Source organism: Branchiostoma belcheri, unplaced genomic scaffold (assembly GCF_001625305.1).
Source record: "Branchiostoma belcheri isolate BF01 breed outbred unplaced genomic scaffold, Haploidv18h27 scaffold49, whole genome shotgun sequence".
Lineage (NCBI taxonomy): Eukaryota > Metazoa > Chordata > Leptocardii > Amphioxiformes > Branchiostomatidae > Branchiostoma > Branchiostoma belcheri.
This window is the reverse complement of record NW_017804120.1, coordinates 1,717,503-1,741,019: the sequence shown is the minus strand read 5'-3', so window position 1 is coordinate 1,741,019 and position 23,517 is coordinate 1,717,503. Positions and strand designations below refer to the sequence as shown.

Genomic DNA, 23,517 nt, shown 5'->3' with positions numbered 1-23,517 from the left:
GAGATAGATAGATAGATAGATAGATAGATAGATAGATAGATAGATAGATAGATAGATAGATAGATAGATAGATACTATTATTATTAGATAGATGGATAGATATAGATATAGATATTTTACACTTATTAATACAATTTAACATGATAATGATTCTACCTGTAAAACAATGCATTTGTATTTGCATTTGCAGCTAGACAGCTTCTTTGTGCTCATAGACAATATTCCTATGAGTCTTGACTTAAAAAATCTATTCGGTTATATTTGATTATCTTTGGTTTTATATTACATACTACATACCCTAGTGACTTTCAACTTGGAATAAATGTAACTACTTTTTTAAACATTTCTTTAGAAGTTATATTTTAGGACGAATATCTTAGGAGACGAAAATGCTTGTGATTGTGATTGAAAAGATCATAATCATGATAAAAGAGATAAGTCTTTAAATATAAACAAGGCTGGCAATGAAGCCATGGCGACGGTGGTTGCTGTTAGGGTTATTGTTTGCATGGCACTGCCATCATTTCATGATTTTGAGGAAGACTTGGTACTAGACAGATACAGTGCACTCCTCCCCTGAGTGTATAGTGAACGAGCCCCGGGGTCACAGAAAGTAGGGCCATCCAAGGCAGAGAGATCTTCCCAAGGGTTTCCAGGAATGTGGGCATAGATGTGGGTCAGAAACATGCCTGTGGACATTCCATTCCTGTGGACAAAATGTCTGTACCATTCCTAGAATTTTTGCAAACTGCACACAATACTGTACCATTAGGCTCCTCCCTGAGACGTCACCAAAAACGACTTTCCGCCTTTTACAGGATTTTATATGGGGCTCTGCTCTCATCCTCTCTGGGCTGGCTTTCACCTACCTGTTCTGGAAGTATGGATCACTCAGCTTTCGTCTCAACTTGCTGAATGAGGTAGCTCAACATTTGCAATTTCATATCTGTTCTTCAATCTCACTATCTGTGGCTTTCATGCTGCCTACAGCCTAAATTTTTATGTAACGCATTTGTTAAGTTGTGTTTTATGATATGATATTGTCTAATTTTTAACTTCAGGAAATGATATTTTAAGGTAACTATACGTTGACGAAATGTACATACTAGTAGTTTTAACGTTTAATTTAACAGCAGGGTTTTACTTATTAATTAAGATATGATCACATAGTTTATACTTAATGATAGTTCTATTTCTTATAGTTTTGTAAACAAGGTATATTAATTAACCTAGAATACACTTTCTTCATTGAATAAATCAGTGTGCAGTTCATATCAAATGAAATAAAAATCATCTTTTTTTTTATTCAGTCCGGAGATGGCTCTGACTGGAAGCTACCCAAAATTTGGGAATGGCTAGTAAAGTGAGTACCATATATCTATATCTATCTATGTATCTATCTATCAACATGTAACTATCTCTATATATACTCGATGAAGGTTAGACATCCAGGTAATAAGATGCGCCAAAAAGCAGTTACTCAAGCAACTGGATATTATTTTGGAATAGTGTCTATCTATCTATCTATCTATGTATCTATCTATCTATCTATATCTATCTATCTATCTATCTATATATACATTTACCTATATGTCTCTCTCTTTGTGTCTCTCTTTCTCTCTCTCTCTGCCTCTCTCTGTCTCTCTCTATATATATATATGTATATAGATATAGATAGATATATTAGTGTGTGTGTGTGTTTCTGTGTGTGTGTATCTCAATCTATTAAGCCATCTAATAATCTCTATCAATCTAGCTATCGATCACATCATCAACATTTTATTGCTCTATTGCTTTTATACCCACAAACAGAGAATGCAAGAATGCAAAACTTTAACGGACATACGGTCACTCTTTGACTGGTTGAGCTGTTGATTGTGATAAAAACAAAATTAATGTAAACTCGTTTGTTGAGCGACTTTGAAAAGATTATGGCATTCAACGTACATGTATTGTCTTACAGATATGTATTACCAGTTGAGGGTCTTGCATTACTGGTGTGGTGGATCGTGAGTACTGTACAGAATGAGAAAACACCCTGGTACGAGCTGGGAGTCCATTCTCTGATGACAGCAATCCTGGGGGTAAGACATCTACAATAGTTAATGGTGTCAGAAATGCAAGTTTTGTAATTGGGGGAAGGCATTGGACATTTAAGCGATTATCTTTTGCCTCAATGTTTTAAGATTTTACTACTTGTGTCGTATAGTCACACATCAGGAAAAACTGTATCTATTTTTTGGTGTCTTTGAATTTTATATTGCTAGAATATTGGACGTTACATTTTTCACATCCACAATGCATGTAAGAGATCATACGATTCATGTCATGCAGTTAAATGACATAAAGACTCGCAAGCTCAGAGATTGCTAATCTCCAAGCTGATCATACGCTGGCAAGGCAGTACCCATGGGACAGAGGAGTGTCCATTGGCTACCTACACGGTGGTCAAAATTGGGCCCCGATCTCCCCACCTGCAGTAGAACCCGAACCGTGTTCGATATGACGTAATTCGAATAGAACGGTGTTCGAAATGGGGTCACCCGCGGTCATTTACAGTAAACCTGGGTCTTCCGGCCCCTTTTTACATGTGTACCTCCTAACAAGAAAAAATCCACCTTTTAACAAATATATACCATTTCCTGGACAACTACATGTCTGCCTTCATTTTGTAGTGGGCTGGAACATGAAACGAAGCTACTGCCGTTATTGTGGGTGACCTTGAAGATCGCAATGCTTGTACTCATCAGCCTAAATAAACACTAGTCATATTCATGCCGTATGACATGCGTCCAAAACTCGTTTAAGATTGGAAGCATGGAGAGTCCAACATGTCTCATTGACGGCTCAAAATAACCGTAACGGGTTTGTCCAGAATCGTGTCTTAGGGATTTTTGAAAAAGGACCTTGATTTTTAATTATGAGCAATTGAGCGCGAAAAATGTCAAAAAATGCCGTTTTTTCACATTTATGTCGACAAAAACTATACTTAAAATCAGAAATTAAAAAATTCCTAAGACACGATTTTTGATCTTATTCCTAGTCGTCGAAAAATATAAAAATCGGGGATTTTAGGTAACATACGTAGCCAATCTTAAACGATGTTTGCCTAAAAACATAACTCGGACTGTCTCGGACTGGCGCTCCAAATCCCGCAAAAAATCGTATTTCGGAGCGAGATTTTTCAAAATTAGTACTCTAACTTAAACAACTAACATTAAACCTATGTAAACACGATAATTTCATTTTATTTTGACGGAATTTACCCTTCAATACTATTTGTTTATTTTCAAGTGGTTTACGGGTAGTTCAAAACAGGCCAAACTTGCGTCTTGTAACCTGATACGTTTTCGAACCCCCCTAGCAATGGGAAAGAATACCGTAGTGACAGACCGCCGTGCTAGTGAACACTCCTCTGCCTTGCCACCGTACGATCTGCTTGGGGTTAGAGATTTCTACTGCTTGTAAAGTCATGATTCAAACTTGTACAATTTATCCCAATTTCACTAAACTTACAGACAAATAAAAAGCTATTCTTCTTTAACTTCCCAAAACCCACTAATTTTGGAAAAGGTGGGACATTACGTTTTCCATGGTTTAAAAAAGAGAAGTCAAACCCCTTAGACATAGTTTTAGACATAGCTATAGATTTAGACAACTACCTTTCATCATGTAGATTTTAGTTATTTTATACTCTGTTTCATTGTTCTTTATGTTTGTAATTTGCAATAAGCCCCCGGGCATGAATTTGCAATAAACTTTTCAACTTGTCATGATATTCTATCACGTTGTTTCAGTGGTCCGTCGCAGCGTTGTTCCTAGTGGGACTGAACGTGCTGTTTGTCCGGTGCCGAGGACGGATGTCCCGCTGTTGGTCTTCACTTATCGACAAACAGGACGACATCCCTGTCTGCTGCTGCTGTCACAAAGAGGACAAAGAATACAGAGATAATTTCATCGTCATGACAGACAGGGCTGGAGTTGGACCAGTTCAAGACTACACGTACAGCACAGTCAACTAAAGGCAAACTTCTGGCTAACTGTATAGGGCTTTTTCAATCGCATTTAGCCAGCAATAACTTAAAGCTATTGTGTCGTAAGTTTAAACTGTAATTTCCTACACAAAAATTGGAAAAATTGGACGAAATTTTCGACTGTACAACTCCAGTCTTTGTCGATGAATGAACAATGTGTCGCTTTTATGGCGTCACTTTATGCTCATTCCTTGACAAAGACTCAGATGCATAGTAGAAAATTTAGGTAAGTCCAATTTCTTGAGTTGGAAATTATTGTTTAAAATTTCGGCATAATGACGTCCATCTACCAACACAAAAGAACTACTAGTATCAAGATAGCTCGGTGCTATGTGTTGAGTATAGGTGTTGAATACTGCAATGTTCAGTATTTATAGTTCTTACTGTATTTAAAGTCTTGCTGATATTTTTCATTCTATTTCATTGTTATTTTCTCCCAGCCTATGGGGAGTTCATTTTGACCCTAAACAAACAAAAACCTCTGCACATGGAGGTAAGAAAATGTATTGCTGTGAACAACTTTGCTACCTCATGAGATCTTTGTTAACAATGCCAATGCCAAATAAGCATTGGGATTAAAGTACTTAATAAATCTTTGATATGTATTGAGATGATGACATTACACAACAGTAACTTTATTTTTTTAGTTAATTAAAGGTGTTGGGGTGCAGAATGGTTTAGAAGAGTAAAACAAACTTAAAAGTAGTGTGTACCTTTTTATGGTTAACTTGAAACGGATAATTGATGCTCAGGTCAAATATGTAACTATAAAAAATATCGTTAGTAATTGTGAATGTCATGATTTCCCCTGTTTAAGGTTATACTGATCAAGTGCAGAAAGTTTAAGAAGAGTAAAACAAACTGGAAAGGTGTGTACCTTTTTATGGTTCACTTGAAACTGATAATTGATGCTCAGGTCAAATATGTAACAATATATATAAATATAGTTAGTAATTGTGAATGTCATGATTTCCCATGTTAAAGGTTATACTGATCAAGTGCAGAATGGTTTAGAGGAGTTAAACAAACTCGAAAGTTGTGTATACCTTTTCATGGTTAACTTGAAACTGATAGTTAATGCTCAGGTCGAATATGTAACTATATAAAAATATCGTTAGTAGTTGTGAATGTCATGATTCCACATGTTTAAGGTTATACTGATCAAGTGCAGAATGGTTTAGAAGAGTGAAACAAACTCGAAAGTGGTGCAAACAGTACCTTTTCATGGTTAACTTGAAACTGATAGTTAATGCTCAGGTCGAATATGTAACTATATAAAATATCGTTAGTAATTGTGAATGTCATGATTTCCCATGTTTAAGGTTATACTGATCAAGTGCAAGATGTTTTAGAAGAGTGAAACAAACTCGAAAGTTGTGTATACCTTTTCATGGTTCACTTGAAACTGATAATTGATGCTCAGGTCGAATATGTAGCTATATAAAAATATCGTTAGTAATTGTGAATATGATTTCCCGTGTTTAAGGTTATACTGATCAAGTGCAGAATGTTTAAGAAGAGTAAAACAAACTTAAAAGTGGTGTGTACCTTTTCAAAGTTAACTTGAAACTGATAATTGATGCTCAGGTCGAATATGTAACTATATAAAAATATCGTTAGTAATTGTGAATGTCATAATTTCCCATGTTAAAGGTTATACTGATCAAGTGCATAATGGTTTAGAAGAGTAAAACAAACTCAAAAGTGATATTTACCTTTTCATTATTAACTTGAAACGAAAAATTGATGCTCAGGTCGAATATGTAACTATATAAAAATATCGTTAGTAATTATGAATGTCATGATTTACCATGTTTAAGATTATACTGATCAAGTGCAGAATGGTTTAGAAGAGAGAGTTAAACAAACTCAAAAGTGGTGTGTACCTTTTCATGGTTAACTTGTAACGAGTAATTGATGCTCAGGTCGAATAGAAATATCGTTAGTAATAGTATTGGGAATGTCCTGATTTTCCATGTTTAAGACTACACGGGTCAAGTTCACAATGTTTTAGAAGAGTAAAGAAATAAAAAAAATGGCGCTACCTTCTCATAGTTAAACTGTAACGGGTAATCGATTCTCAGGTCAAACATGTAAATAAATAGATAAATAAATAAATAAATAACTTTGAATGTTATGGTTTCTCAGGTTTAGGGCATCGTAGAATAGACATGTAGAGTTCTCTTAACTAGCATTTTGTGCAATTCTGTGTGGTTTAGAAATAGTAAAATGTAACAAAAAAGAGCATCTGAGTAAAAAAAAGTCATAGTCAAGATAAGTTGCTTAACCTGAGTGCAGCGCCACTTTGTCTTGTTGTGTTTTGAATAAAAATAAATAAAAAAAGTCAAATCTCTGATGTGCATGTAATAACCAATCACTTCACAACGTGATCTCGCGAGAGTTACAGTTTACAAACACGTGACCTTATTCACACGAGACTTTATTACTGATACGTGATGTAAGCAATTGATCAAAAGTGCCAGGGAGTTTATATCGTCCACCGTCTCTATTAAACATCGTTCGTTTGCCTCATTCTTATACGTACATCGTCTTTCTCGTGTTATCTGAAACAGCTTTAGACATATTTTTGGCCGTGTCTAAACGGAATCACCCAAGGCAGTTTACATGTGGTTTACCCCGAAGCCGGTTTCAAGTGGCTCTATCTGAACGCTCCGAAATCACATTGAAAGCGCCTCGATCCCAGGCCACTTCTAGAGGTGGTTTCGAATCGGTTTCCCCGCATCGCGATTTGCGTCTGAACGCAATGTGATTTCAATGTGACTTCGCCTGGTAATGGATTACGGAGTGATATTTCATTTTTTATATGCAATACCAACTTTTACGTGGCAGCAACTTAAAGAGCAGTAATGGTCAAATAATGTGTCCGTTCTAGGGTGAGCTTCACCGCCTCTGGCAGGACCACGTTGGCATTCGGCCGAGATACGCTGGGAGGGGGCATCAGCAAGCAGGTCGTTGACCTCTGACATAAATAACACGCCGCCTTGCGTGTTATCATCAAACAGCAATAAATGTAGCTCAAGCGCATTATGTTCGGACACGGTTTCGATGGTGTGTGTGGCACGTGGACCAGATGTGAGGAATGTGAGTTACCCGAATCGCGGTTTGGGTGCTTCCGTATAGACACGGCCATAGACACGGCCTTTGACAGCATGCTAGCAATGTTGTTTGTTTGCTTTGTTATGCTAATGCGCTCGTTGTGGTCAGAGGAGTAGAAAAACAATCAAATATAGGTCAGTCCAAAAAATTATATCATCGAAATTTTAAGATAACCTTTCCTAGGCCATATAGTGAAATATGTTCTAGTGTTACGAGGGTTATTCTGTTCCACTTCCAGTTGAGATTTTTGTGGTATATATACTGTACATGTTAACACAGCTAATACTCTACACACATTATGAAACAATTAGTACAGAACTGGTTTTCCACGTGATAGGGGTTAGACAAGTGTGCTAACCCAAGAGGGCAGTCGCTAGACCCTTACCAACTGGTAATCTTATTATCTGCCATACTTATACATTGTACCTGCTACAAGTGCTGTGCAATAAACTTTGACTTTGTATTAGGTTAAATGGAAGTTCCAAGCTCTTCTAAGACAAAATGACCAGTCCTTCTAGACAACTCCATTACGTATACCCTTAGGCCACACCGACTTAATATTATGGATGACATCCCCGCGCGCATTGATTTTCGCCTGTTCTCTAAAAAAAGATCACGTCCTCCGAGGCTCTATGATCTAGACCTGGGTAGTCCATGGTAGTTAACGACAATGCGGAGCCGGTTATAACTCTAGAGGACGAGCTACCGAACCTCCACGACTGAAGAACTCAGTACATACGTACAGTGCCGATTCATAAATTCCGCAAAAGCCAGCATGTGCCGACTTGTCGTATACTTCGCCATGTACTGCCGCGAATTTACAATACCAGTTTTGTATTACTGTGGTTTAGTAGCATTTTTATTTTTGGCTGGAATGTATTATTCGCCGGCGCACACTAGCTTGGGGGTCTTCAGAGGATGTCATCCATAAAATTAAGTCGGTGTGGCCCAATCACGTCTAACCGGAACTATTTACTTCCGCGTAGTCTGAACCTACCCAGTCAGTTCAAGAGAGTTAATCATGGCGGACGGAGGAAAATCTGAGAGAACTAGATTAGTCCAAAAGGTAGGTCTTGACTACTTTTATCTTACTTATCATACGTTACATCAAGTCGTGAGATTAGATTTTGATGTCTTCCACTTGAAGGCATTAGAATGTGTGTCACTTCTAAGCCGTACTCCTAGGTATAACGCTCATACCAACTTAGTCCACAGAGAGGATATGCCCCCCTCCCCCATCCCTAAATTGTATCACCCACCTGTTTACAATTGAACCGAAAAACTGCAAAATATTATATGTGAATACGATTAAAATTTTGAAGCATTTCTATTATTTCTATGACGCAATGATTGTACTTGAAGTTTGTTTATACCTTTCTTTGTTGGCATACTACATACATTTGTAGGTATAGTTTGTTATATATGTACAGGGAGTATTGAAAAATGCCAACATGTAAACCCTGGGTGAATAAATAATAATATAAAATGAAATTACATGGCAAAATATAAAATCCAGATGTTATCATCTGTGCAAATTGTCAGAGTTTGAGTAAAAAAAATCATGCAATATTAACAACTGAAAAATACATGAACGCAATTTTGTAATATTTTTTTCTGTTTCTCTGTATTTCGACAGCTAAAACATTCTGTTCTATGTAATAGCGCCATCATAATTGCCCATATTTTTTACCTTTAAACTCTCTAGTGACCATTAATGTTTCAATACGTAATCTATGTACAAAATGCACAGTTTGTTTACTTCGTTTTTGTCAGAAGCAATACCCCCCCCCCCTCCAGTTAGGGATAACAGACTATTCCCTGTAGATTTGGCACTCAATTCAGAGGTGCCTAAGGCACAATAGATCCATATTGTTCAACACATAGTTATACCACTTCCCCAGTGGTAATATCTAAATTCAAAATCTAAGGTGATCCCAAATGCGAAAAGCAACCAGACTTACTTGATATTTATTGCCTTTGGTAAATACCACTTTTACTTGGACTGGAACTTGGACTGATAACGGACTGATGATTTACTGTTTATTTTTGCATTATATTATATTTTGATTTGTATTTTGGTTTGATTTTGTATCATATTTTGGTTTGATTTGTAATCCGTGACCCGCCCTCACCCTCGACCTTGTTCAAAAGCGGTCATATGTATGTACCGAACAAGCTTACGAGTTTAAATAAAGGCTTACTACTACTACTACTACTACTACTACTACTACTACTACTACTATTACTACTATTACTACTACTACTACTACTACTACTACTACTACTACTACTACTACTACTACTACTACTACTGTAGTGCAGTGGAAAAGACGTCAGAATTATGTCTACAACATATGTCTTGCTCACACTATAGGACAGTAATGATTCTGGACTGGAAGCTGTTGGAAGTACGGTACAGCCACAGCAGGACACGGACAGGGCTGGGAGGTTCTCCTCCAAGCTGGGACTGATCTCCTCCTGTATTGGGGCTACTGTAGGGTTCGGCAACCTCTGGAGATTCCCGAGGATGCTAGCCAACAACAGTGGAGGAGAAGGTAAGCCCAATGTTTGTTGTTGTTGTTGTTGTTGTTGTTGTTTTGTTTTGTTTTGTTTTGTTTTGTTTTGTTTTGTTTTTGTTTTTGTTTTGTTTTGTTTTGTTTGTTTGTTTGTTTTGTTTTTTGTTTGTTTGTTTTGTTTTGTTTTGTTTTGTTTTGTTTTGTTTTGTTTTGTTTTGTTTTGGTTTGGTTTGGTTTGGTTTGGTTTGGTTTGTTTTTGTTTTTGTTTTTGTTTTGTTTTTGTTTTGTTTTGTTTTTTACTTCATCGGTCATCACAAAACAAGGCTCATGGGAGCCACTTAAACTGTTTAAGGTTACAGAACAGCCAGAGTGGACAGATGTTTGTTGACCTTAGACTTGAAGAGTTTAAGGTTATACTCATAGGGGAAGCAATCACGAGGTAGCTTATTCCAAAGTGATGTTGTTCTTGGAAAGAAGCTTTCAGCATGGAACTTCCTCCTAAGAGGTGGTGAATGGAGGAAGAAAGGGTGATTTGCTTCGGTGGAAGTGGCAAGACGTGTCCTTGTAATTTCAGGGCAGCAAAACAGAATTTTGTCAGTTTCCTGGTCATTCTGGTCATTCTGTGTATTAAGTCTACTCATCACTATCCTAAATTTGATGTCACTGATGGAAAACGGCTGCTTCTTTTGTAATATTGTTGACTGGTTCTAGCTATTTGAGGGCAGTACTTAAAAAGAGAGCCCACCTTGCTTGTTTCGGAGCTATTTCCAACATTTCGAGCATGAAATGATGACGAAACAGGTTGTCATAATAAAAGCTGTCAATATGGATCATCAATATAAAAGAACCTTATCCACATTTTCACCATTTTCAGGACCACGTTTTCAGGCTCACCACAGTTAGGTAATTAGCTTCTCTTTATTGACCAATCACATCAAACATAACATATTCCAGGATGTCTGCAGTTCCTGTTGGTCTGGTTGATGTTCCTGTTCCTGTGGTCCATGCAAATTATCATTATGGAGTACGCCATTGGTCGATTCACCAGGAGGGCTCCACCAATGGCCTTCCACGACCTTCTGGGAGTAAAGTCAACATGGCTTGGAGGGTGGATAAGCTTAGCCTACTTTGGTATATGGTAAGACAACGTGTTTTTATTTTTATTTCAGATGATATATTAGAATATTCAGATTGGTAAAATATTGAGTATGTGTTTGGGCAGGGTTATATTTGATTCTCAATGTAATCTTATTAATCATTATGCAATTATCATATACATAAACATAAATTAGGTAACGCAACCATAGATAATACTACAATATTCTTTCCTTTTTTTCAAAATTATTCAATGATATGCACCTGTCTGTGAATAGTTTCATCAGGTTGGTAGACTCTTTAACCAAGTCTTTTATTCAGCCAACGTTTCGGTGACCGTCTGTCACCTTCCTCAGGGCAATTCTGACTGGTTCACATTGCATTGCAGCACAGGTATACGCTGCTATATATGCATTCCCAAACGTACAATACTTACATATCTAATTATATGCTGTTTTTGTCCAGTTGCTATTTCGGGGTGATTGTCGGATGGTCTATATACTACATGTACTACTGCATCTTTTACCCATTGCCAACCACCTTTGAGGAGAGCAGCCAGATCTGGAAAACATTTGCTGAGGTTGGTCAATTTCTATATCCTTATGAGATTCTGCATTTTAGCAGGGCTCCATGCAATAACGTAAACATATCATAACAACACAGGTTGTCAATAATTTTGAATGTAGACACCAGACATTATGATAATAAATATATCGTCTAGCTATTGAGAGTGAGCCATTCTTGTATAGTCTCATACCATTTACGACATATTCTCAACCTCACCATTTCCTATTGCTAGCAACATATGTACAGTGACCATCAGATAGTATTGGGAAAGATAGACTACAAGCATTTGAATCTGCATGTGCAAAACTTATATTTGACAGGTCTTGCCTTTTGCCAAGAGTCGACAATAACACATGGCATTCATTTAACCATTGAAAAGAACGCCAACAATTTGCAGATCCCAGGCCACCATGAAATATGTATATCTTGTACAATCCCCTTTTGCAATTCTTTATTGCACAAGGGAAACAGCACCAGCTATCAAGAAGGTCATGTAACTAAAACCAGAAGATACCGCGGTTATGCAGGATATACAGATACTAAATTTCGTTTTATATCATACCCGGGCCGCGATAACATTCGATAACGGGTTCCAGACCGGGCCGTACTTTACGGTACGGCCCGGTCCGGAACCCGTTATCGAATGCTTCCATGGCTTCCATAAAACGATTCGAACGCGTTTCGCCCTACCCGCTTGTGCCCCTTTCGAAAATTCGAATACAGAATCCGGACGTTGGAATTGATGTTGTTGCATTTTAGGGTTTAGTGGCACCAACTTTTGGCTCATCTTGCATTGAAAGGCGTGTTTTCTAGGGTGGGTATGATATAAATAAAATACAACACGGTGTATTCCACATCGCCCTCGGTCTCGGCCCTCCCGCGAGTCGACTCGCGGTCGGGCCGATACCTCGGGCGATACGGAATACCCCGTGTTGTATTCTATATGTATTCCCCACTACAGGAAAGCAGCTGGCCAGTATTTCTACACTTCATAGGTACTTTGGCATGTACCCTTGTGATCTGGAAAGGAGTAGACACCATCGAACCTGCTATGAAGATCATGATTCCTGGACTCTTGATTCTGATCATCACATCGTTTATCTGGTCTCTAACCCAGCAAAGTGCTGGATCTGCCCTTGCCTACATTTTTACACCAGACTGGAGTAAGCATCATCATCTTTCTTTTAAATAAAATAAACAGTGTAACTGTGGTTTGTGTTTCTAGAATTTCAAAGTGATGTTTCTTTATGTACCATGTACTCTTTATGCTTATGTATTTCTTGTAGATGTAAACTTCTTAAATTAAACTTTGTGCTTAATTATTACTTCTACATAATTGGCAGTTGGAAATTGTATGTTTAGTTGACGTTGTTCTTGTTGTAGGCATTGCTCCGTCTCGTATTTAATTTAATATCAAGAGCTTTATGATAATACTCTATTAATTTGAGAACTTATTTCATTTTGTACAGAACTGTTTGGTACCCCCAGAGTATGGATTGATGCCCTGTCTCAAAACGCTTGGGATACAGGAGCAGCAACTGGCATTTACCTGGTGTACGGCGCGAGCATGGCCACAAACATGGGACCTGTGAAGACAGGCAGCCTTATACCAATTATAAACAACATTGTAAGGTAAGATGGCTTGACTTTGAAGAAATGATTGCTGTTTAATTTAATTTAATTTTATTTAATTTTATTTAATTTTATTTAATTTTATTTAATTTTATTTTATTTTATTTTATTTTATTTTATTTTATTTTATTTTATTTTATTTTATTTTATTTTATTTTATTTTATTTTATTTTATTTTATTTTATTTTATTTTATTTTATTTTATTTTATTTTATTTTATTTTATTTTATTTTATTTTATTTATTATTCACTTCTGTGAATGGAGAGGAAATATCTTGGAAGAAACATTGGACTATGTGGTAACGGTAGATCTATATAGAGTGTCCCACTCTGAATCAAGGGTTCCTGGGTTCGAACCCTGCCATGACTTTCCTTACTTCACTCAGGTTGAAATAAGTATTGTATTGTCTTCTGTGTTGGTAGCAATATGTTGAAAAACTTAATTATGTCGCCACCACGTCTTGTGATTTACTTACCTTAGACCTTAGTTCCTCCTGCAACTAGTTGCATCGGTCGACTTGCAGACCTAGCAGTACTCCTCCATAGGTTTCTGTTTTGTGCCGCAGCAGCCATGAATTCCGTGTTGCCAAATTCCAGTTTCTTTCCATCATTCTGAATTATTTTGCGTAGGGTAGTTCTAGGTCTCCCTCTTGGTCTTTTCTTGTGATTACATGTTTGGAATATAAAGATAAACATGGAACAAGTGAAAATGTGTGAAAATATTTCAAGTTGTGTTTCTTTTTTTCTTCCCTTATTTACCCACAGTTTAATGGCTGGTACGATGATCTTCTGTACTGTATTTTCCACCTGGACCAACGTCAGTCCAGGAGGCGACAAAGATGACCTGATGACACTCCTAAAGACTAACGGCCCTGCCAACACTGGACTCACCTTCATCTGGTAAGTAAACACAACTAGCGTTTCCTTTAAAATTAAATTCAATATAGTAAAAATAAAGAGTTAAACTTTATTCCAACACACAATTACACCGAGATCAAATTTTCAGCGACCACTGTCGCCTTCATCAGGATAATTAATGACCAATCACTTCACAACGTGATCTCGTGAGAGTTACGGCCTACAAACACGTGACTCTCGCGAGATCACGTTGTGAAAATTTGATCTCTGTGTAATAATTTATTGTGTGTTGGAATAAAAGTTTAACGCTTTACTATGATTACTACCAACACAGATGAACTTTCATGATGATCTAAATTCAATATAGTTTTGTTTAGATACACATAATGTCTATTTTCTCTACCAGATTCAATTTGACAAAAATAGGGTTGTGTACAAAACATTTATTTAAAAAAAGAGTTATCGGTTAAAGTCATTAAGTTTTTATCAGCAACAAAATAAGTTACGTTTACATATTGGAAGTTAATACTTTCGATCAAACACAGTGACTCTAGTCTTCTTCAATAGACTGACCCAGTGTTGACGTCACACTTCAGAGAAGTCACGTGACTAGTCCTACTGGGTCAGTCTACTAAAGGAAGGAAAGACTGACTGGTCGAAAGCTAAAGGTGAGAAATCTCTCTGTTGGATCCAAAGTTTCAACATGTAAGTACCAACTCTCCAAGTTATTGCTGGCTAAATGTAGTTGAAAATGAACTTTCATGATAATAGTTATGTTTACTTTCCATAGGATGCCGATCCTGTTCTCTACCATGACGGGTGGCCGTGTGATGGCGTCATTGTTCTTCCTGATGTTAGTGATCGCAGGAATCAGTTCGTACATCCCTTCAATATACAGCGTTTCCCAAGTGCTCGTCGACTGGGGAGGTATGTACATTTTAATTCTTATTAGCTTTCAGGCATTTTACCTCTTGTTTTCGGTGATTCATTGTTTAATGTTGCAATTTCATAGTAGTAGGGATTTATACTTCTATAGACCTATGTAACGTTTTAATCTATTCTAGTACCTACGCAAAATATTATCAACGAATGTAGATTTATGCAGTGTTTTAAACCTATTGTGACACTAACCCACCATTTTATCCTAATATTTTACTTACTTATGCTGTTATGATGTAGTAGTTAGAAATATTGTAAACAGTCCATTTACTTCAGCAATGGCTGCAAAGTGGAGTCTGTGTTTATGAAGAAAATAAACCATTATTATCATTTATTATTGTTTGCTTGACCATGTGTCGGTAGTTATCATGTTTACCGAAGGATAATTGTTTTTGCTCTGTTTCTTCTTCTTCTTCCGTTCTAAACACTGACCTTGACAATGAGCAGACAGTCTGTCACGATGGTAACTGGTGTTGGGTTACATAATGTTGCAATTTCATAGTAGGAGGGCTTTAGACTCATCATATCACCATATATATGAGTAAGAATTAACATAGCAGAAGGTGAACATTAAGCATTTGCTTTACAAATATTACCTTTCTAGTTTGAATAAAGTCACAGTAGGTGTGAGGGAATTGTGCTTACCATACACGAACAGAAATGACAAATTGGAGGTCAAAATAGTCTCCTCGCAGACTAAGAGAAAGTTTAACTTGAATGTGAGGGTGATCTGCATCAATTTATGCAAATTCATTCATGTATGCTAATGTGGACTTAATCATCTAGAAAATCAAATTGATAAACCAATTTTAAAGTTTGTTTTTCACTTTTCTGTTCTGAAAAAATAATATCTCAAATAAAATAAGTGAAACTATATTTTCGTAGCAGCACTAGATGGAAATTACGTTTTCTTGGTTCCAGTGAAACGAGAGGTTGCCGCAGTAGTAATGGGTACATTAGTCTTCCTTCTGGGCGTCCCAAGTGCCGTCGACATTCGCTTCCTGGTGCTCCAGGTATCTACCAATCAGTTGTATTTGATTTACTCATCATAATGAGAAATCGTTTGGTGTAAAACATAACTTTCAGTTTATTACTTTCATCATCATTTAATTGCTTCATTATTAAAATAAAGAATAAAGTTTACTGCCAACACTTGAATGAATTGGGGCTTACTCCAAATCGTTGGCTGACTGCTTCAAACTTGTTCACGGAATAGACCTATCTACTCTTGGAACGTGGATTCAGAGACACGTAACCGTAGTAGAGTGTCATACGTGCCAGATAACTTGTGTCGTCCCCCGTCTCTGTTCACGTCTGCCTGTGAACAGAGAACAATGAAGTCTCATTTCATTCCAGTGTTGACAGTAAAGCTTAGTACTTATTTTATGATACTAGTAACTTGTACCAACACAGATGAATGTAATTTAAAAATTACTTCATTTGATTGAAATGTCTTGATCTTAAGTACATCGTTTGCCCTGGGGCAGGTATGATAATCTGTGCCCCCCACCAAGAACGGCAATCATAAAAAAATATTGATGCTATTATTATTCTTATCTAGGACTTTGTATGGGGCTCTGCTCTTATCATCTCTGGACTGGTTTTCGTCTACCTGTTTTGGAAATATGGATCACAAAACTTCCGGCTCAACCTGCTGAATCAGGTAGGTTTCCTATTTTCTCTTATCGTTGAAGAGATTCATTTGTCACGTATAGTTACAGTTACTAGAAGATTCTTTCATCAGTGACAAGTTGGAAGGATAAGGATACTGACCTCGAAATTTTCGATGGCTATCAGTCCATCTTGTTCACGGAGTGGCCTAAGGGAGTGGGGCCCGGCAGACCGATGCAAGTCTCGGGCCTAGTCTCGCGAGATTAGGCCACTCCGTGAACAAGATGGACTGATAGCCATCGAAAATTTGGAGGTCAGTATCCTTATCCTTCCAACTTGTCACTGATGAAAGAATCTTCTAGTAACTTATTTTCTCTATTTTTTTTTAAAAAAACTGCACCACTTGCCTACGCTATGTCTAAGTCTATGGTATTCTGGAAATTGGCATCAATTATTGTACCGTAACGGTTGTATTGTATATTGGCAAGGTTGATAAAATAGATTCTTTACGTGTATATAATATCATAGATTAATGAGATACATGTAGTTACTTTTGATCCAATAGCTTTTCGTCGGTGTTTACTGATATTAATTTACATACATCGTTTTTCTTCATTCAGCCCTGCCGAAAATCATAGTAACTATTTATATTTTTATGAAGAAGAAGTGTACTTGTTAGCCGAAAGCGAACTCCGTTCATTTACTATCGTTTTCAGAGTGTGATTCACATTTGATGTTATCAAAATAAATAAAATATGTTTTTTGAACTCAGGCAGGAGATGGCACTGATTGGAAGCTACCCAAAGCATGGGAATGGCTTTTAAAGTGAGTAATATCAAATAACAGTAGTATATTAAACACTAATTCTAGTCCTTAAGATGACAAATTATCATTTCATATTCATCGTGTAATCTTCTGTTAACTACAGGCAAAGGCTTGTGTACAATTTCTTTATCAAAATTTCATCGTTTTGTTTATTTTATCTTGTTTATGTTCCTTCACCAAGGTATCATCGTTTAATGACTATTCTAGTCCTTAGATGATCATGTCATATTTGTCGTGTAATCCTCCGTTAAGTAAAGACAAATGCTTGTGTACAATTCCATCATCAACATTTCATCGTTTGATTTGTTTATTTTTGTCTTGTTTATGTTGTATTCTTATCAAAGTATAATTTTCTATTTGTTTATCTTTTTTCTTGTTTACATGGCCACCCCAACTCTAGGAAAACATGCAGAAAAGCAGATCGTTGACGAATATGTATAGCCTGGAGTCTAGCCTTGTTAGCTTTGGTCCGCTCCCCAAGATCCGGGTATCGGATGTTGGGGAGCGGACCAAATAATAACAAAGCACACAGTACAAGAATTCGGAGATCTCAAACCTCCATGAAATATATGAGTTTTTCTAAATGTTTTACACGGTACACTACACTACAGTACAGAACAAAATAACACAGGTTTTTGTCCTAAAATAGGTCAGGCTGTCAACTCAGTACATGTAGTCTATTCCAGAGGGAAAACATCACCAATCAAACCTGATAGGCACGCTGCCTGACCACACGTGTTTTGCGTTAGAGGAAGTCTTTAACCGGCACATCTGTTTTCTCTCAAAATGCAAAAGTTCAGCCAAGGTCAGCCACCAGGAGGCCCATAATTGACTTTGACCTTTGGCTTCCTAAGACCTACCAGCATACCAAATATCATCACAATCCATGAAGGAGTTCTGAAGTTATACTGACTACAAATGTGCGGAAACACAAACACACAGACACACAGACACGCCAAAAACAATACCTCCATTTTTTATGGAGGTAACAAGGCTGGACTCCAGGCTAGGACACGTAGTCATCCTCTTATTGGTTGAACCGCTTTAGCCCTAACTGTGATGCACCACTAGGACAGGTCTATCACATTTTGTTGTAAAACAAGCCTAAAAGTCTATACAATATTCAACATATTGTCTTACAGATGTGTATTGCCAGTTGAGGGTCTTGCATTACTGGTGTGGTGGATCGTGAGTACTGTACAGAATGAGAAAACACCCTGGTACGAGCTGGGATCAGGGTCTCTAATGACAGCAATCCTGGGGGTAAGATATGTATAATACTATAAATGATCCTAAAGCATATTCCAGTGGGCGATGGTGTCATATTAGTAATAGGCAGTAGATCACATGTTCGAGCATTCGTGCCCGAGTCAGATCCCTCATTTGTTAGTGTCTAAAGACATTTTCAATGTTATAATTATGTTTACCGAAGGAAAACATATTGTTTTTGCTCAGTTTCTTCCTCTTCTTCTTCTTCTGTAAACAGTGACCTCTGACCTGACCAATGATATGATTTGTTGACGTCTGTCACCATGGTGACTGGTGTTGGGTTCCATAATGTTACAATTTCATGGTCTGCTCTGCACCTGTCACCATATACTAGTAGTACATGTATGTGAATGTGTTTGAGTAAGAATTAACAGAGCAGACCATGTCCGAAGGTGAACATTATGCATTTTCTTTGCAAATGTTACTTTTCTAGTTCATTTTTACAGTAACTCAGATGTCAATTCTAATTTTGACAAACACATTACAATTCACGAAAATAAATATAATATCTGACTAGTTTTCATTGAATGTACTGTAACTGTATATGTAATTTAGGCTATAGGGTCTTTGATGCTTCCACAACTAGTATACGTACACTTTAAGTCTTAACCATGTCATCCAGATTCGCAGTGTTTCCACAGTGATTTGGAAATAGGCTACTACTTCTTGTAACTGACATGATATCCTATCACATTTTCAGTGGTTCGTCGTAGCTTTGTTTGTAGTGGGACTGAACGTGCTGTTTGTCCGGTGCCGAGGACGGGTGTCCCGCTGTTGGTCTTCACTCATCGACAAACAGGACGACATCCCTACCTGCTGCCGCTGCTGTCACAGAGAGGACAGAGGAGGTCGCCAAAATCTCATCGTCATGACAGACAGGGCAGGAGTTCCAGACTATACCTACAGCACAGTAGACTGAAGGCAAACTTCTGGATGACTGTCATGAAAGTTCATCGGTGTTGGTAGTTACATGTTTAAAGTTAAAACTTTTGTTCCAACACAAAAAATTCTCTCACCTAGAGCTTTCGATCAGTCACTCTGGTCTTCCTCAGTAGACTGACCCAGTGAAGCTTGTCACGTGGCTTCTTTGAAGTGTGACGTCAACACTGGGTCAAAGGTATCTGGTAGACGATGTCGACCCCCGTCGCAGTTCAATGTCATCGTCATCGTCTACCAGTCTGAGATACCTTTTACCCAGTGTTGACGTCACACTTCAAAGAAGCCACGTGACAAGCTTCACTGGGTCAGTCTACTGAGGAAGGCCAGAGTGACTGGTCGAAAGCTCTAGGTAAGAGAATTTTTTGTGTTGGACCAAAAGTTTTAACTTTAAACTTCTTGATAACTGTATAGGGCGTATTTAACAGAATTTAGCCAGAAAAAAACTTGAATTCATACTATGTATGAATTGTAATGTTATAGGTAGGTGGTTAGGTATTGGAAGCTGTCAAGTCCAATGATGGTAGTAGGCCCTCTGGTGACTTTTCTTGGTATTACATGAACACTTCCTGTTTTTGTACATTTTGTTCTGGATATGACTTTTTGGTGGTTGTTGCAGGTCTGCACTTGCGGCTAATTTTGGAACTGCAGTGGAATTTTTGTTGAATAATTTGTGCAGGAGTACTTCTCAGGATTAATTCAATATGGATACTTGTAAATGATTTGAAATTGATATAAAATAAGTAATTATAACGGTTATGACTTCTCTTATGTTAACCTTTTTCGAGCAAATTTCTTCAAATTTCTTCAAAAATTGCTCGTTCTAAATTACCCTTAGTTATCGTTTAATCATACACTGCAGTGGAATTGGGCTCATGCACAACGCTTATTTCAATTCGCTGCAAATATACATTTGTGACTTTGCCATGCATAAAAGCAATGGCTTCACATCTTGATACCTTTGATGTCAAATAAAGGGAATTAAAACATTATTGGGTTGAAAAGTCACAGCGCACCGATCGATGATCGATATTGACTTGAGCTGGACACCAAATTGCAGATAATTGTAGCTGAAAAATATTATATAATGCTATGTTTAGCATGTAAGTGCACTTAGTTTGCAATTTTTCGTTACTTCCTTTGCTGATACCGGTTTCAGAAATGTTTGTTAGATTCCACAGAATTAACTCTAGTATTTTATTTGAAATCAGTGAAGGTCGTATGTTGTATGCTATACTATGGTGAATGTAAATTTGTTTAGAATATCTGTAACTGTTAACTATATGTAACTTTTTAAGAGTAAATAAATACATTATCTCAAACTTCCATGTCATATTTACTTATCTATCTATTTCATCTTAAGACATCTGGTTACCTCCTACAGATACATGAGCTAATTTCCAAGGAGCCCCAGAAAACAAACCATAAATAAAATAAAATCATATGGAAAATCACACATAGGTAACATAACGTAGATGAAAACATAATAAGGAAAATAATACAACATAATGTAACTAACAAAAAAGTAGCAAAAACAAGCTGTCAAATCAAGTCATAATTTGCTACGGAACCTTCGACAACACTTTAAAACTTTGCCATATGTCTTAGTTAGCTGTGGGATGCTGTCGTGTCTGCGATCGCAGAGTTGAGCCAGCCTGTCAAATGACTTTTCTTTACCTCAGGGCCCTACAAGACCAGTTAAGATAAGACTTTCAGCGCCGCTGTGCAATATTAGCAGGGTTGTACTTGAACCTAGGTAAATTTGTATCTAACCTTGGCCTTCAGAGAGTCACTCAAGTTGCGAGGAATTACTCTTATGGAAGAACCGGAGGAATGGAACAAAGCCAAGACTGCTAAAGGGCCGTCATGCATCATAGCAGGCTGTCAGTGTTAGACTTTTAGTGAACTTCACGAGTCACTTTCTGGTAAATTCATAGGACAGTATAGGGGTTTTTATAGACCTGATTATTTAGCATATTTATTTAGTTAGTATTTGAAAAAGATGGTAAAAGACGAGTTAAGAGAAAGAGTGGTGCATGAGTATCTCTTATTGGTGAAATAAATTATTTTTAACACACGTAAAGGTGCTTAGTAAGTGTATGGAATAAAATAACTATCTGAACTAAAAATGAGATAAATAGCTAGTTCTGGTTTTATCCCTGTCTTTTTACTATAAGGTGAATTCACGGTCTCTTCTGGTAAAATAATGGGATATTAGGGTTATTATTCAATTTTTACTATAAGGAAGATCAATTAATATTTTTCTGGTAAATGTGATAGTAGGGGCGTTATCACATGATTTTCCCTAATTTTACGCAACAAATATGGACAGTAAATATTCCATGCCCTATCCTTTGAGTCAAGGTAGTATTATCTTTATTATCATTGTATTATTTATAGTATGTACTGGTAATATTGGTAAACAGTTGACATCCTGACTGGTTTTATGGAGTTTACTTTTATTTAGTTGTTCTATTTGAAGGGTGTTGATCTTATTTAGTTCTCATGTGAAATTCTTAACCTAAGTAATTCAGCGTCGTTTAGGACTGCCATATACTTGTATCATTATTCAATCAATCAATCAATCAATCAATCAATCAACCAATCAATGTTATGTTTAAAGTTAAGAATACAAATCGCCAGTAGAATACAGACAAGTAGTGATAAGTACAGGAAGACGCAGACAGGCGAAGTCGTGGCAATTTTCCAAGCTCGAAGGACTCACTAACTGGTGAACCAAAATTCGAAGAGTTATTAGGGCCATGAAGGGCACGCAAATGTCAAACACAGTACGTGTTGAATTCATCAAGGTTAGAGGTTAGTATAGAGAGACACGAAGTTGAGAGAGTAAAGCTAATCCTTTGCCAAGAGACCCTTGGCTTGCAAGTAGAGGCTTTGGGTTATTCATACGACGAATTCGATGCCTGATAGCCGCCTAGACCACCATATTTTCAATTACTTGCACATATCTTCCCATTTCTACTGACCATCAGTCCCTGTGGACATCTGGCATAAACTCAGACGATACTATGGCACCGTTCACACGAATACGCTGTAAGCGATTTCGATCCAGATTCCACCAAAGCCGGATTCAAGTGGCCCCATCCAAACGCTCCAAATGTCATTGAAAGGGCCTCTGACATTGATAACATGCCACCTTGTGTGTTTTCATCAAACAACAATGAATGAAGTTTAGGTAAATCGTGCTCGGGCACGGTTTGAAAGGGACATGTGGCACGTGGACCAGGTGTGAGTAATGCAATTTTCCGGAATCACGGTTCAGGCGTTTCCGTGTGAACAGGGCCTATGTCTATTCCAATCGTATGATGTAAACCTAATATGAATTAAACCTTCTGTAGTGAAAAGATCTTGCAGTCGATCAGGTCAAATGTGTCAAACTTTGATTCAGTTTCTGTGAAGATTGTGTTGACTTGAAAGAGGCCTAGTGGAAGGTCATATTCGGAAAGCTTATCCCGAAAACGTTCCCAACAAACAATTTTAACGAAATCGCCGGCTCTCAATGCACAATACGGGGTCAAGGCGAGGAGCAAAGGGGCCATGGTCACACAACCTCAAGGTTATCGTGAAAACGCTCTGATCAGACCATCATGACATGATTTTCCACACATCTTATATCGTGGTGTTGCACTCTGTGTTGGCCTTCACTGGTTTAATGGTGCACTCTTCGATTGACACTTTTCGTATCACGCATAGATGACACTGCCCGTGTGTATGTTTGACCCTCTTACGTAAAGTGCAGGTGCTATAATGATGCTCTTAGGCCGTGTTTAAGTGAAGTCACCCAAGGCGCTTTACATGTGGTTCAAGTACCCCGAAGCCGGTTTCAAGTGGCTCTCCGAAATCACATTGAAAGCGCCTCGATCCCAAGCCACTTCTAGAGGTGGTTTCGAATCGGTTTTCCCGCATCGCGATTTGAACGCAATGTGATTTCAATGTAACTTCGCCTGGTCATGGATTACGGGGTGATATTTCTTTATTTATATGCAATACCAACTTTTACGTGGCAGCAACTTAAAGAGCAATTGCAATGGTCAAATAATGGGTCCGTTCTAGGGCGAGCTTCACCGCCTCTGGCGGGACCACGTCGGCATTCGGCC

The 23,517-nt window shown here is 37.6% G+C and overlaps 2 protein-coding genes across 3 annotated transcripts in view; both read left to right on the top strand.

The window, feature by feature from the left end:
• Positions 1-4,943, top strand: part of LOC109479495 (uncharacterized sodium-dependent transporter YocR-like) — a 14,029-nt gene extending 9,086 nt beyond the window's left edge. The window contains exons 10-13 of the mRNA XM_019781462.1: positions 819-920; positions 1,311-1,363; positions 1,964-2,084; positions 3,798-4,943. Coding sequence (XP_019637021.1) covers positions 819-920; positions 1,311-1,363; positions 1,964-2,084; positions 3,798-4,022 — 501 coding nt within the window. The 3' untranslated portion in view covers positions 4,023-4,943. The remainder of the gene's footprint in view (positions 1-818; positions 921-1,310; positions 1,364-1,963; positions 2,085-3,797) is intronic.
• A 3,053-nt stretch (positions 4,944-7,996) lies between these two features.
• Positions 7,997-19,841, top strand: LOC109479496 (uncharacterized sodium-dependent transporter YocR-like). 2 transcript variants are annotated; one of them, XM_019781464.1, is made up of 14 exons: positions 7,997-8,217; positions 9,526-9,706; positions 10,622-10,805; positions 11,228-11,342; positions 12,291-12,492; positions 12,799-12,961; positions 13,727-13,861; positions 14,610-14,746; positions 15,680-15,771; positions 16,320-16,421; positions 17,142-17,194; positions 18,337-18,457; positions 19,164-19,389; positions 19,795-19,841. In XM_019781464.1, the coding sequence occupies exons 1-13, from the start codon at positions 8,173-8,175 to the stop codon at positions 19,380-19,382; spliced, it is 1,749 nt and encodes a 582-aa protein (XP_019637023.1). In that variant the 5' UTR covers positions 7,997-8,172; the 3' UTR covers positions 19,383-19,389; positions 19,795-19,841. The 2 variants fall into 2 exon arrangements, with proteins under 2 accessions (XP_019637023.1, XP_019637022.1); XM_019781463.1 differs by lacking the exon at positions 19,795-19,841 and having other exon boundaries at positions 19,164-19,467.
• The last annotated feature ends 3,676 nt before the right edge of the window (positions 19,842-23,517 follow it).

What these genes read in the sequence shown, in the direction of transcription:
- LOC109479496 (XM_019781464.1), top strand. Translation starts at nt 8,173, where the DNA reads ATGGCGGACGGAGGAAAATCTGAGAGAACTAGATTAGTCCAAAAG. An exon ending in ATTATAAACAACATTGTAAG is followed by an intron (nt 12,962 to 13,726) that starts GTAAGATGGCTT and finishes ATTTACCCACAG; the next exon opens with TTTAATGGCTGGTACGATGA. An exon ending in GGCTCAACCTGCTGAATCAG is followed by an intron (nt 16,422 to 17,141) that starts GTAGGTTTCCTA and finishes TTTTGAACTCAG; the next exon opens with GCAGGAGATGGCACTGATTG.